Source organism: Malaclemys terrapin, chromosome 2 (assembly GCF_027887155.1).
Source record: "Malaclemys terrapin pileata isolate rMalTer1 chromosome 2, rMalTer1.hap1, whole genome shotgun sequence".
NCBI lineage: Eukaryota > Metazoa > Chordata > Testudines > Emydidae > Malaclemys > Malaclemys terrapin.
This window is the reverse complement of record NC_071506.1, coordinates 95,925,299-95,941,285: the sequence shown is the minus strand read 5'-3', so window position 1 is coordinate 95,941,285 and position 15,987 is coordinate 95,925,299. Positions and strand designations below refer to the sequence as shown.

General features: G+C 40.7%; 1 protein-coding gene across 3 annotated transcripts in view; it reads left to right on the top strand.

Annotated features, from left to right (window-relative positions):
* The window catches only part of CD226 (CD226 molecule), a 49,859-nt gene extending 36,616 nt beyond the window's left edge, over nt 1-13,243 (top strand). For all 3 annotated transcript variants that reach the window (XM_054019379.1, XM_054019380.1, XM_054019377.1), the window contains exons 5-7: nt 7,033-7,144; nt 8,160-8,220; nt 13,064-13,243. In XM_054019379.1, coding sequence (XP_053875354.1) covers nt 7,033-7,144; nt 8,160-8,220; nt 13,064-13,201 — 311 coding nt within the window. In that variant the 3' untranslated portion in view covers nt 13,202-13,243. The remainder of the gene's footprint in view (nt 1-7,032; nt 7,145-8,159; nt 8,221-13,063) is intronic.
* The last annotated feature ends 2,744 nt before the right edge of the window (nt 13,244-15,987 follow it).

Here is a 15,987-nt window from a genome sequence, read left to right as displayed (position 1 = left end):
AAGTGCACCCCAATAAACATCGAATTGTTGGCGCCTTTGGACTTCGGGCATTGTTGCTCTCTGTTCATGCAAGAAGGACCAGGGAAGTGTGAAAGTGAAGGACTAAGCTCTCTAACACAACCCTTTGGGTAATGGCCATCCCTGTGGTAATTTAAGCTGTCAGGACTCCAACGGGCTCAGGTTGCTGGCCCAGTGACAGGGGAAAACCAGGGAGACAATGGGTTGGGTCAGGGCCCTTGAGCACAGCCAGTCCTTCCCACATTGTCTACCTTACATAGGAACACACCTCCCTTCCCTTGCCCTGCCTCATTCTGCCTCCTTGGTTGTTGCTAGATCCTGCCCTCTGCCTCATTCTGGAAGCAGCAGGGAAGGGTGGAAGGGGGAGGTTCAGACAGTCACTGTGGCAAAAATAGCTCAGGGACAGGATAAAACCAAAATGCAGCCAAAAGTGGCTGCTGGGGAATGTTAGATGGGTGGGAAGCAAGATGCACATTGTCCAGTCAGCGTGGGCCCTTTTGGTTCTTCTGATATGATGTGGGCAGATGGTATTAGGAGTTTGCCTTCTGCAGCAGGCAGCAAGAGGCGCGTGTGTTTGTGAAGACTATTGTAGGAAGACTGGAGTGAAGAGATAGGAACTGATGGAATTAGTTCTTTTCGCTCACCTTAGATTCCTAGATGAAATAAGTGTGCTTGTAGGACTTTTATGAGTTAACAAAGCCCCTTTTCCTAAGCATTAACATGCATGTGTTGCTTTCTTTCCCTCATTTGCACACTGAGCTGTTCCAGCAGTGTGTAGTTAGCATATTATATGTACCATTCCAGCAAGACATATAACAAGCTACAACAAGCTCCTTACAGTGCAATAAAAACCTCTCATTTGGTCACAATGCACTGTAACTGTCTAGCCCATCAGTGTTTCCTTCTCAAAACAACAGTTGGTGTGTTGAAGGTTGAAGGACTTCACCCATGAAATTTTCAAAATCCTGTGAAGAAAATGTCAATACTACAAAACTGTTTTTCGTCCAACACTTAAGGAAAATGGGCCTGGCCTTTTGAACAGGTGTAATAGTCTCCCATCAGCCTAGCTCCTTTCATCAGAAGACAGGTGTTAGAGACAAGTCTCTGACATGTAGATATTGTTTCTGTGAAATCTTGAAAGGTCAGTAGTTACAGTAGGGTTTGGTATATTTATGAAAACAAAAGCAGCAGGAGGGCATAATTCACTTCAACTGAGAAAAGGCGAAAAGGGCTTCTGGGTATTATTTTTGCTTCTAAAGCAGAATCTGTAGAATTTTCTTACCCAGATTTAACTAGGTAGCTGGTAATCACCATGTTCCAACTGTCATAAATCAGAGATGAACCCAGCCTGATAACCCTGGAGCCAAAACTCCCCTACATTTTTGAGGGGCATTTTCTGAGCTTGATGCAGACCCACTCATTCCTGAAGTTTGAGGGGATTTAGCATCTGATGTTCTGGCACAGATAATAATGAAATGCTCTGTTTTAGCAAAGCAGCTAATATGTGAACATGTTTGAACTTGCTCCATACAGGGCAATCTGTTTGTTTGTTTTTGCAGTTGCCTAAGCAGAAAATCCTTATGATATACAGACTGACTAATGCTGTATAATATCTTGGAAGGAAACACGTCTTTCTCTTCTCCTTTGTCATAAGCATATGACAACTGCAATCAGGCTCAAAACACAAGGCCACAGGCTTTTATATGTGCTTACAGTATGAAAGTCTTCAGCTCTTACAGTCTGTCAGAATGCTGTAATGTCCCATGTCCCTTCAGCAATATAAACATTTGAATTTTCTTTCTTTCCAGTAGAACAATATTGAAATTAAAGCATGGGGTCTTTCTGTGGCTAGCATTTGCCCTGCAGTTTCCTGTGTGCACATCAGCATTGAAGAGAAGCTAGTGAACAAGTTACGGCGTCTGTTCATAGTTAACCATTGTCAACTTCCTTTGTCCTCCTAAGGATTCACCTCTGCTATGATGCTCCCAGAACACAGCCATCTTGTAATGGGTTAAGCAGGTGGCGATTTGTGATGACTGTTACTGATTGGCTTGTTTCACATAAACTGTGCATTTAGCTAGTCCTTGGTTAAACATACTCCTGTTATTGCTACCTTGCCCTCCCCACCTACTAGTCTCTTTTCTTGTCTGTTTAAACTGTAAGCTCTTTGGGGCAGGGGTTGTCTCTTTGTGTCTGTAGGGTCTGTAGACCGGTCTGGTTTAGTAATCTAGGCTCTAGTAATACAAATAATAAATAGGAGTGATGTATGGCAAGGGTTCTCAAAATCTTCAGTAACATGGACCAGACCTTAATAGTTTTTCTCATGGTCCGCTTTCCTCCCATTTTCAATTAATTAGTTTCTCTGTGGCAATTACAAATATTGCTTACATGGAAAGAATATTACGAAAGCACTTCAGCTGTCTTTTAATACATTTTAACAGATGGAAACCAGGAGGAGACACAGCACTATGTGACCAACCATGGTTTCCTGGACCACTGTTTGAGAACTGCTGATATATAGTATAATCTAGCTAATATAGTCCGTATATTAAAATATATAGTCCTCATTTTTAACAAATCAGAGATGATTCTTTCTCAGCCCATGTCTTCCTTACTGTTCGCTACTTTCATTTCTGTGTCACATCAGAATTTGAAAACAATAAGGTTATTTGTTTTTGCATCCTGTTTACTTTGGCCTAGATCATAGAATCATAGAATATCAGGGTTGGAAGGGACCTCAGGAGGTCATCTAGTCCAACCCCCTGCTCAAAGCAGGAACAATTCCCAACTAAATCATCCCAGCCAGGACTTTGTCAAGCCAGGCCTTAAAAACCTCCAAGGAAGGAGATTCCACCACCTCCCTAGGTAAAGCATTCCAGTGCTTCACCACCCTCCTAGTGAAATAGTGTTTCCTAATATCCAACCAAGACCTCCCCCACTGCAACTTGAGACCATTGCTCCTTGTTCTGTCATCTGCCACCACCGAGAACAGCCGAGCTCCATCCTCTTTGGAACCCCCCCCCGCTCAGGTAGTTCTCTTCTGGAGACTAAACAATCCCAGTTCCCTCAGCCTCTCCTCATAAGTCATGTGCTCCAGACCCCTAATCATTTTTGTTGCCCTCCGCTAGACTCTTTCAAATATTTCCACATCCTTCTTGTAGTGTGGGGCCCAAAACTGGACACAGTACTCCAGATGAGGCCTCACCAATGTCGAATAAAGGGGAACGATCACGTTCCTCGATCTGCTGGCAATGCCCCTACTTATACAGCCCCAAATGCCGTTAGCCTTCTTGACAACAAGAGCACACTGTTGACTCATATCCAGCTTCTCGTCCACTTTCTGCAGAACTGCTACCTAGCCATTCGGTCCCTAGTCTGTAGCAGTGCATAGGATTCTTCCGTCCTAAGTGCAGGACTCTGCACTTGTCCTTGTTGAACCTCATCAGGGTTTTTTTGGCCCAATCCTCTAATTTGTCTATGTCCCTCTGTATCTGATCCCTACCCTCCAGTGTTTCTATCACACCTCCCAGTTTAGTGTCATCTGCAAACTTGCTGAGAGTGCAGTCCACACCATCCTCCAGATCATTAATAAAGATATTAAACAAAACTGACCCCAGGACTGACCCTTGGGGCACTCCGCTTGAAACCGGCTGCTAACTAGACATGGAGCCATTGATCACTACCTGTTGAGCCCGACGATCTAGCCAGCTCTCTATCCACCTTACACTTCATTCATCCAGCCCGTACTTCTTTAACTTGGTGGCAAGAATACTGTGGGAGACTGTATCAAAAGCTTTGCTAAAGTCAAGGAATAACACATCCACTGCTTTCCCCTCATCCACAGAGCCAGTTATCTCCTCATAGAAGGCAATTAGGTTAGTCAGGCATGACTTCCCCTTGGTGAGTCCATGCTGACTGTTCCTGATCACTTTCCTCTCCTCTAAGTGTTTCATAATTGATTCCTTGAGGACCTTCTCCATCATTTTTCCAGGGACTGAGGTGAGGCTGACTGGCCTGTAGTTCCCCGGATCCTCCTCCTTCCTTTTTTTAAAGATGGGCACTACGTTAGCCTTTTTCCAGTCATCCGGGACCTCATCCGATCGCCATGAGTTTTCAAAGATAATGGCCAATGGCTCCGCAATCACATCCGCCAACTCCTTTAGCACCCTCGGATGCAGGGCATCCGGTCCCATGGATTTGTGCTCATCCAGTTTTTCTAAATAGCCCTGAACCACTTCTTTCTCCACGGAGGGCTGGTCACCTTCTCCCCATACTGTGCTGCCCAGTCCAGCTGTCTGGTAGCTGACCTTGTTTGTGAAGACAGAGGCAAAAAAAACATTGAGTACATTAACTTTTTCCACATCCTCTGTCACTACGTTGCCTCCCTCATTCAGTAAGGGGCCCACACTTTCCTTTGACTTTCTTCTTGTTGCTAACATACCTGAAGAAACCCTTCTTGTTACTCTTAACATCTCTTGCTAGCTGCAACTCCAAGTGCGATTTGGCCTTCCTGATTTCACTCTTGCATGCCTGAGCGATATTTTTATACTCCTCCCTGGTCATTTGTCCAATCTTCCACTTCTTGTAAGCTTCTTTTTTGCATTTAAGGTCAGCAATGATTTCACTGTTAAGCCAAGCTGGTCGCCTGCCATATTTACTATTCTTTCTACACGTCGGGATGGTTTGTTCCTGCAACCACAATAAGGATTCTTTAAAATACAAGCAGCTCTCCTGGACCCCTTTGCCCTTCATGTTATTCTCCCAGGGGATACTGCCCATCTGTTCCCTGAGGGAGTCAAAGTCTGCTTTTCTGAAGTCCTGGGTCCATATTCTGCTGCTCTCCTTTCTTCCTTGTGTCAGGATCCTGAACTCGACCATCTCATGGTCACTGCCTCCCAGGTTCCCATCCACTTTTGCTTCCCCTACTAATTCTTCCCTGTTTGTGAGCAGCAGGTCAAGAAAAGCTCTGCCCCTAGTTGGTTCCCCCACACTTGCACCAGGAAATTGTCCCCTACACTTTCCAAAAACTTTCTGGATTTTCTGTGCACCGCTGTATTGCTCTCCCAGCAGATATCAGGGTGATTAAAGTCTCCCATAAGAACCAGGGCCTGCGATCTAGCAACTTCTGTTAGTTGCTGGAAGAAAGCCTCGTCCACCTCATCCCCCTGGTCTGGTGGTCTATAGCAGACTCCGACCACAACATCACCCTTGTTGCTCACACTTCTCAACTTTATCCAGAGACTCTCAGGTTTTTCTGCAGTTTCATACCGGAGCTCTGAGATCCTATGCTCTGTCTGAAGAGAGGCAAAAAAAGCAGAAGAATGTATAAGGGAGCATTTTTTTCCTATGCATCTAGCTGGACAGAATCCCTCCTACCACTCGGGTTGACTGGGTGGTATGTCTGTTAACACACTGACTCTCACACTGTGGTCCCTGCAGCATAGGAGGTGAAACCAGCTGGCTAATGTATATGATGCTGTTAACAGCTTGTGCCCCTAGCACCTGCTCATAGGAGGAGGAAGCAGTGCATTGTGGTGGGTTGCAGAAAGGCTGATTAGAAGTTCTGTGGTTTAACATACTTTTTTTCCTGCTTCTTTTAATCAAAATCAGTATCAAGAGTGTGAGAAATTCTATTCAATATAACTACTGTGTGTGTAGTAAACAGTACTGAAGAGGGATAGTTGTATCATAGAATATCAAGGTTGGAAGGGACCTCAGGAGGTCATCTAGTCTAACCCCCTGCTCAAAGCAGGACCAATCCCCAACTAATTTTTTTGCCCCAGATCCCTAAATGGCCCCCTTAAGGATTGAACTCACAACCCTGGGGTTATGCAGGCCAATGCTCAAACCACTGAGCTATCCCTCCCCCCTGAAACACTGGACTGAGACTCAAGAGATTTGAGTCTGCCACAGAGTTTTTGGGAGGCCCTGGGCAAGTCACTTCCCCTCCATACTTCAATTTTCCCATCTGTAAAATTGGGATAATCACTTCTTACCTGTCAGGAGTGTTGTGAGAATATATTATCATTTGTGGTGCTCAGATGACGGGAACTATATAAATAAATTGTGTGCAGGGCGGTCCCAGGATTGGGGGAGTACATATGTGTCTTAAAACCATCTTTGCCCCCTCTAGTTGGCCATTTGAGTGCTCCTTGGCTACAGTTTGGGTCTGGCCCAGTAAGATTTTCAGAAATAAAATCTAAACATTTCAAGGAAAGTGAAGTCTAACATGATTTTGATTAAGTGCTTCTCACCTTGGTTATGGTTCTCAGAAAGTGTCTTTGTTTAAATAGTAGAACAGATGAATAGGTTCTCCAACCTTTCTTCAAACAAAAGCCCCAGGACATGGGAACTACCATAGGTTGAGGGGACACATTTTTGTGGAAATGCTTGTTAAAACAGTTTCCCTTATAGTTAGCATAGGAAATAACTGGCATGAGTGTGTAGTAGTATCTGTTGGCAAATGTTGACAATGTAATGTTGACGGTGGCAACCTTTTTGGGGTCTCTGAAGAGATGACAAAGCTGTTGGTTGTTTTCAGTCATGAGGACCAGGAGGCTGAGTTTTGAGAGACTGTTGGACTATTTGTTTAGGATAACCTCTGTAGAGTAAAACCATAGGCCATATCTGCTTCTGCAATAACTTTTACACAAACTAGCATGTCGTATTTTTATTATTTCTACCTGAAGAGATCTTGTCCATGATATCAGACTCTGGTTTCCTCAGTGGGGGAAAAAAATAAGCTATGTGATGCATTGTTTAGTCCCTATCTCTGTATTGTGGTCTCTCGCCTTTTGTGATATCAATGTAAACTGCTGAGAACCCCAGAAACAAAGGTGACAGTGAAGAATTGCTCTTGGGTCCTGAGGGGCGGGAGGGAGGGCCAGTCTCATTTTCCCCGTTAGCTTTCACTGAATATGTTTTTATCCATATAACTGTTGATTTGAACCTTAGTGGAACGTGAAGAATTCCTGCCTCTTCAAACTATTGATGATCTTTATTATTATCTTCTAGCAACTTTGGATCATCACTGGCATATTTTGCTCATTGCTGGAGGGGCTGCTGCCTCATTATTACTACTGGTCACCATACTGATCATCAGCATCACCGCTGTTTATCGTAAAAAGTAAGCAGAATAACAGATTCAATTCCTTAATGACACCAAGTAGCTCTAAAGTCTCAAGGACCTCATACTGGATAGCCTTCCACTGACATTACTGCTAATACTCTAACATCCTCTTTAGAATTGTTTTTTTAAAATGGGGTGTGGAAATGTAGCAATTTTTTAAAATTTACCCCTTTTACTGGAAATTTGAAATGTCAACACTGGAAAAATGCTGATGCTATAGCTGGTAGAAAACATTGTGAATGTTTCAAGATTTTCCTAATTTTTAAAAAAATTTGAATTTCAAATTCTGAAAAATGTCAACACGTTCTAATCTTCATGCACCTATGAAATGCTTTCATGACATAAACCACAACTAGCATGCTCTGTGATTACATGGTAAGGGATTAAGTTCTGAATTTATTTCCCACTTGAATGCCTTCCCGCCATTCCCCCAAGTTTACTGCATCCCCTACCAAATGACTAAAAGATGTTGAACCTAGATTTTATGTCTTTGTTTTTTGTTGAAGTGGCAGAAACAACAGCAACAAAATAATGAGACATCCCGTGCCCTCTCCCCCCGCCCCCAATAAAAAGCATTTTTAGAAAAAAAGTCATTTTAGCTAATTGGCAAATATGTCTTTACATTCACCTGAAATGGGGTTGGTTTTTTAAATGTATTATTTATGTCCCAACTTTGTGCTCAGCACTATAAGAGACAAAGTCAAGTAGGTTATAGTCTATAACTCAGACACAGAAACACTAAGCTGCCTAGATACCCAGAGGAGAGGCTGATTGGAGTTTGTTCTTTCTTTTGGTTTGAATAAGAAGGTAAACCCAAGCCTCTATTATCTCTCTCATTTCTAGTTCTCCCTGGGAAGCAAAATCCCAAGATGCTAGATGGCCTTTTAAACCTTTTTTGGTTATTATTTTTGTACTGATACTATCGTACAGATCTATGATGTTAGAATTAACCTGCTAAACTATGTAAATGTGCATTTCCACTGTAACATTCCTAATGAATGTGTGTCACCAGAAAGAAAAGGAGAAGGATCATGAAGGCCCTGTCGAAAGCCCTGTACTCTACTCAGACCCGGGTAAGACTGGCCAAAGAACTACTTGCTTTTTGCAGAATTTTTTTCTTTGTCTGTCTTTTCTGACTAATTTAAATGTGACAACGTAAAAACAGTACTTTCTGCAGTTTGCACTTTAGATTGTACTTTTACTACTGGTGCTTTTTTCACTTTCTCCCTGAAATATGCTCACACTTGTAAGAGACAGCATGGTGTAGTGGTCTGAGCACTGATCCAAGCACCAGGAATTCCTGAGTTATAATCCTGTTTATGGGCTAATCATGCAGGCCACCATTCTCAAGTTAATGGGAGTTGCAGATGCTCAGCAAATCTCCAAATCAGGCCCTGTGTATTTGTCCTAAATATGGATTTGTGGGCTGATTTTTGAGCTCCCTTGTGTGAAAATATGGCTTTAATATCTTTCTGAATTTCTGTTTCTCCTTGAATAAAAATGGATTGCTAGCTTAAGAGGAGTGCTGCAAGGGTTAGTTAATATTTGTTAAGGACTTTGACAGTATTAAACATCAAAGTGCTTACTATTTTGGCAGTGATTCTTCTGTGATATAAGACGTTAGATTTGATTGCAAAGAATTTGCCTTTGGGCTTGAAAGCTAACCCCATCATTCCTCCACATGCTGCATGCATGTTTAATTTTGGAAACTAAAGGTAACCTTGGTTCATTCTATTACTTGATACATCTTCAGTTTGTCTTAAAAGTAATACCTAAGCATTTTGCATATGTATGCAGGACTTCTGCCATGGGAGAAGCGTAACAGGAGAACTTAGGTGCTATGTTTGGGGGTGAGATGTGAGTTCACATACTCTAATTTTGTAGGGCAGATACCCAATTTTCAGAGGTTTCCCTCCCTCTTTTTTGTTCTTTAGAGGTGAGACCCAAACACTAATACTTATTTATGTTCCTTATGATATGATATTATATAATAAAAATATAATTAATATAATATACATTTTTATAGAGCCCTAAGAATGCTAAGATGAAGGAAGGGTGCCAAATTAATTCTGCTCCTGCCTTTCCTCTTCATTGACCCTCAGTCCTGGCTCCTGAGGCCACCTTTGCCATCTTTCCTGCTGAACACTATGTAATCTTTCTCAGTCAGTGTGGGAGTCTCTTCCTGCTCCTCCCAGTCACCATTTGATTTGAGAACTATGATTTGAATAGCAGCCTAGTTTCCCCTGCTACTTGATCCTATAATGAAGTATATTTGTATTTGTGACAAAAGTTGTTGGGTTTTTTGGTTTATTTTTATTTTGGAAATGAGTGAGACATAGCAACTACCTTGGCTCATTTTTTTTTTTTTACCGATTAGCACTTAAACACTCTGGACCAGATCCTCAGCTGGTGTAAATCTGAGGAGTTTCATTGAAGGCAATGGGCCTACACTGGGTGAGAATCTGGCCCTTTTTTCTCAGCCTTTATTCTCTCACGAAGGGAGGAATTGCAGTAGCGATTGCTATTTCTGGGCAAAATTATGTGATTCTGGTTTGCTGGGTGATCAGACTTTTCTGATGACATCTTGGGCTGCATTTCTAACTATAGTCAGAGACTTTGAGAGGGGATTTTGGCAGCTGGAGAGAAGTGTCAAGTTTGGGGAGGGGAGAAGGGCTGAAAGTATGGCTGTCAAGCAATTAAAAAAATGTATCGCAATTAAGCACACTGTTAAGCAATAATAAAATACTATTTATTTAAATATTTTTGGATGGTCTCTACATTTTCAGATATATTGATTTCAATTACAACACAGAATACAAAGTATACAATGCTCACTTTATATTTATTTTTGATTACAAGTATTTGTAACGTAAGAAAACAAGATAGTATTTTTCAATTCACCTAATACAAGTACTGTAGTGCAATCGCTTTATCATGAAAGTTGAACTTACAAATGTAGAATTATGTCCAAAAAAAACCCTGCATTCAAAAATAAAACAATGTTAAATTTTAGAGCCTGAAAGGGCTCAGTCCTACTTCTTGTAAAGCCAATCGCTCAGTCAAACAAGTTTGTTTACATTTGCAGGAGATGATGCTGCCTGCCTCTTGTTTACAATGTCACCTGAAAGTGAGAATAGGCATCCTCATGGCACTGTTGTAGCCAGAGTCACAAGATATTTACGTGCCAGATGTGCTAAAGATTCATATGTGCCTTCATGCTTCAACCACCATTACAGAGGGCATGCGTCCATGCTTATGATGGATTCTGCTTGATAACAATCCAAAGCAGTGCGGACCAATGCATGTTAATTTTCATTATCTAAGTCAGATGCTATGAGTAGAAGGTTGATTTTTTTTTTTTTTTTTTTTTTTTTTTTTGGTGGTTCGAGTTCTGTAGTTTCTGCATTGGAGTGTTGCTCTTTTAAGACTTCTGAAAGCATACTCCATACCTCTCTGGTTTTGGAGGGCACTTCAGATTCTTAAATCTTGGATAGAGTGCTGTAGCTATCTTTAGAACTCTCACATCGGTACCTTCTTTGTGTTTTATGAAATCTGTAGTGAAAGTGTTCTTAAAATGAACATGCTGGGTCATCATCCGAGACTGCTATAACATGAAATATATGACAGAATGCAGGTAAAACACAGCAGGGGGCATACAATCAGTCATAAATGTAATTAATGCATTATTTTTTTAACGAGCATCAGCAGGATGGAAGCATGCCCTCCCAGAATGGTGTCCAAAGCATGAAGGGGCATATGAATGTTTCCCATAACTGGCAAGTAAATACCTTGCAATGCCGGCTACAAAAGTGCCATGCAAACGTCAGTTCTCACTTTCTGGTGATATTGTAAACAAGAAGAGGGCAGCATTATCTCCTGTAAACGTAAACAAACGTGTTTGTCTTAGCGATTGGCTGAACAAGAAGTAGGACTGAGTGAACTTGTAGGCTCTGAAGTTTTACCTTGTTTTGTTTTTGAGTGCAGTTATTCAACAAACAAAATTTACATTTGTAAGTTGCCTTTCCACGACAAAGAGATTGTACTACAATACTTGTATGAGATGAATTAAAGAATACTACTTCTTTTGTTTGTCATTTTTACATTGAAAATATTTGTAATAAAAAATAGTATACACTGATTTCAATTACAGCATAGAATACAATATATATGAAAATGTAGAAAAATATCCAAAATATTGCACATTTCAATTGGTATTCTATTGTTTAACAGTGCGATTAAAACTTTGATTAATTGCGATTAATTTTTTGAGTTAATCACGTGAGTTAACTGTGCTTAATTGACAGCCCCGCTGAAAGTGTGCTTGGTGGCTAGGAGGGAAGGAATGGAGATGATTTGCCTTGAAGAAGGAAGGGCATGTGTATTGGCACTGCTTGCCAGCTAGGAGGGGATAATAAAACATACTTCTCCTTTCACCTCTTCCATTATTCATTGCCATCCTTCATCCCTTCCCTTCTAACCCTGCTCTCCACTCCATCTTTCATGTAACGGTGCAGCAGATGAGGAGATGGAACCACTGTGGGAGCACCCTGTCAGTCTTCACCCTGTTTCAGCCAGAACAACTTTGAAATCAGGACAATCTGTGAACCCAGATATCTGGGCACCCAGTTTAGCTGCATAGATTTGAATGATTTACTGGCTTATATACAAAGAGCAGCTCTACCTGCCTTTTAATCAGTTACGTTTAGTTTAATAATAATACAAATACTGATGTCCCCATCTTTGTGGCCTGCAAGACACCAAAGAAGTTTAAAGATAATAGCACCTCACAGAAGTGTTGTGGGCATAAATACTCGAATGACTGTGAGGTACTCATATACTACAGTAACAGAGGCAATATAAGATAGCTTCTGAGAACACAGTTTGAATTATAGAAGCAGCTCGTCTCCGAGATCTAGAGCAGGGGTTCTCAAACTTCATTGCACTGCGACCCCCTTCTGACAACAAAAATTACTACACAAATCCAGGAGAGGAGACCGAAGCCTGAGCCTGTTCAAGCCTCACCGCCCCATGCCAGAGGGCTTCAGCCCCAGGCGGCAGGGGAGCGGGGGCTGTAACAAATCTTTAGCGTAACTGGCACATAAATATCTTGCAATGCCAGCTACAACAGTGCCACGAGAATGCCTGTTTTCACTTTTAGGTGACATTGTAAACAAGAAGTGGGCAGCATTGACTCCTGCACATGTAAACAAACTTGTTTGTCTGAGCGATTGGCTGAACAAAAAGTGGACTTTTAGGCTCTAAAGTTAGACATTTGTTTTATTTTTCAATGCAGTTATTTTTTGTGCATAATTCTACATTTGTAAGTTCAACTTTCATGATAAAGAGATTGCAGTACAGTACTTATAGTAAGTGAATTGAAAAATACAATTTTTAGTTTTACAGTGCAAAAATTAATGAAAAATAAAGTGAACACTGTACACTGTTGAAATTGAAATCAATATATCTGAAAACATCAAAAATATTTAAATAAATGGTATTCTAATACTCTAACTTTTTTTAACCGTGTGATTTTTTTTTTTTTTTTTTTAATTGCTTGTCAGCCCTATCCTAGATGTTATGAGAAAACTCTGGAACTGTTTGAAATGTTCAGAATACTAAAAGTACCAACTTGTTCCAGGTTCCTCCTCCCATCTCTGTTCTCTCCAACCTTACCTTCACTACTGCATTATCTTCTAGTGCTGTAAATGAGATCTGGGCTCAAACAGCTTTTCTTCCTTTTTCTGACATTCCTATTACTGTTATTCCGAGGGTATCCAGAGTCCAACACCAACAGGAGCTCTTGAGCTTTAGCTCAATTGTGAGCACCTCCCTTGATGAAATAAAGCGTGGCTCTCTAATGAACCACTGATTTGCAGTTCACAGTTGACATTTTTTAATTGCTTTATGTTCTTCTAGCCCAGTAACAGTTATGGAAGATCCAACTTTTGTGGCGCACAAAACAACAGAAGAGGAGTAGCATCAGTATCTGGGGCGATGGACGAGATTTATATCAACTACAGAGACTTCTCACGCAAACCTAAGACAAGAGCATGAGTTTCCTTCTCGTGTCTGAATAAAGTAACCAACGTAGAAGTACAGGCTTTGGAGCATAGGCTTTATTTTCTTTGTACCAGATGGACCTTTATTTGTTTTAGTCTCCATCAGCTAAGTGACTTTGATTTATCAGTGCAGCAAGAGATTATTTGTTTGTCTATAATTTACATCTTCTGAGACTTTATCTACATTTTAAACAATCATTTTGGCAGGGAGGGAGGGAATAAATGAAGAGGCCAAATTCAGAGCTGGTGTACCTCCCGTGGCACTGGAACTGCATCTGCCTACACCAGGTCTGAATTTCATCCTGAAAGTTTATATGAACGAGTGAAGCAGAGGGAAAATGTGTTATTTTCTGTCTAGATCCAGGTATTTAACATCTGCAGTGGCACTTTATATTGGGTGCTTTATAGAGTGGCAGCAGAATGAAACTGTTTTTGCCCACTGGTAACATAATACCTGCATGTGAAGTGACAAGATCAAATACATCAGGTTTCCTCTTGCCCAGAATAAGAAGGGTTCATGGAGCTCACCATCCCTCCCTCTCAATGGTCACACAAGATGCTCTAGCAGTCACTCAGGTCCTTATGGTTGAGAAAAAGAAAGAAATCTGGCCCTGAGGCACAGCAACACACTCAAGTGAAAACAAAACACAAAGACTCAGTCACTGACAAGTTATATTTAATAATAATTTATTATAAGGTTTGGTTGCACAAAAAATAAATGAGAACAGGAGGATACAGGAATAAATGAGGCAAAGCAGAAGAAAAAAGCTTGATTAAGAACACTTACAAAATGATATGTATACATACACATACATATATGTGTATATATTCTGCAGGAACCTGCAGAAGAAAATGCACAATAATAGAAAGAAACAAACAAACAAAACCAGAAGGCAGACCTGAGAATTAGGGTCTACACATCCTGTTGGCCCTTGACACAAGTGCTTTTAGTGGAATGTCTCTAGGCGTGCGCAGGACAGTCACTTTAACATGAAGGAGGAATCCAGGTAAGTGAGTGCGATCATGAAGACTAATAGTCACATACATCTGCATACTATAGTGCCTCAACATACCGTATACTGTATGTCAGGCTGATTAGTCATGTCTGCTTGGCCTGGTGCTCCCTTTCTCTTTAAACATTAGTGAAAGTGGTATTGAACTTGAATATTTCTGGAAAGGGGAAAAAAGTTAACGTCATTCTGCCTAAGCATTAGTTACCAGTTCCATTGAGTTTGGCAGGGAAAGAGCATTGACAGCAGCCTGAAAGCTAAAAGCACATTATAGTTAGCCTCTTCCGACAGAAGGCTGTTTTCATGTGAATAAGAAAACAGTGGGCTAGATTCTTCTGGTCATTATGTGGACATGGGTGTCCCAAGCTACTGGGGAGGATCACAGCATTGTGCAGCTAGCCTACACTTCAGCTAAATTGAAGTGTTGTAAGACTAAAAATTCCTTCAAACCTAGCATTGAAGAGTTTCATTGTTTACCATGTCAAACACCATTAGAAAACATCTCTCTCTTTTTCTTTTGGATCTGTGTACTACTCAACAAATACCTATACACATCATAAGGGGTACTTTTATTTTTTTCCACTGACTGAAGGATTTAGGAAATGTTAGCACATGAACGATGAAATTGCATCATATTGATGAGGATACGCAGAAATGTACTATTAATAAGTTGGGTTGGGTTTTTTTTACCTGAGTTATCACGTCATACCAGATCATTGCAAATTGTGCACAGTATTACAAGTAGAACCCTGTATCAGCGGCCTTTTCTCTAACTTAGATCTGGTGATCCCATTTATAGTCAAATGCCAAGCTGTTAATATAATGAATTCCACTAGAGTTATGTTTCCCCGTCAGAGCTCCGGATGCCTCAAGATATAACAATCACAAAGTTGGTAGTGCCCCCCTGTTTTTTTAGAGCAGAGTTTTCGCTCGTAGTGCATCCATACTAGTCTAAAGAGTTGTTTTTACTGAGGGTGAAAAGATGGGGATTTTTTTTAACCTGAATAGCTATAGGATCAGTTTATTTTGGTTTGTTTCTGGTAAGTGTCCTTGATAGTTCCTTGACATGGTATCTGAGGCCATTATAACATTTCTGTGTACATTTGTTTTTCAAAATAATTGAACATTTTCCAGATTTTAGGGGAAAAAATCTATACTGCACATCTTGGCATTTTGTTTAATCTATTTTAATTCAAATTCCATAGATGTTTTGCTTCTATGAAGACCGTATACAGGGAAAATTGTGTCAACACATCACACATAGCATAATAAAAGTAATATATTAATCCTTTCCAATAAACAGACCAAGCAACAGCTTAATTTTGTACCATTATCGTAAAGCTATATCAGTGAACAGCAGCTGAACCCCAGATGACACTATTAAAAATACAACCTTGTCAATATCCTAAACTGGCAGCAAAATCAGTAAGTTACAAAAATCTCTTAAGACTAAAGAACCTGGCTTGGAGATACATACATACATACATACATACATTATATATATATATATATATATATGTGTGTGTGTGTATGTTTGCACAAGTTGTCATTAATACGTCAACATTGCCAACCGACAGTTTCTTTTCTAAATATAGGGAAAAACTTTGCTACCACTGTGGAGTAACTGTTGGCCAGTGCTGATTTTTTTTAATGGCAATCACTGAAGGTGAAGAGCACAGCAGTTAGGGGAGTGGGATTTAAAACCTCTTAAAATGTATGAGTGTGGCTTGAGGGACTGTCTGTGGCAAAATGTGCATTGTTTTAAATTAGT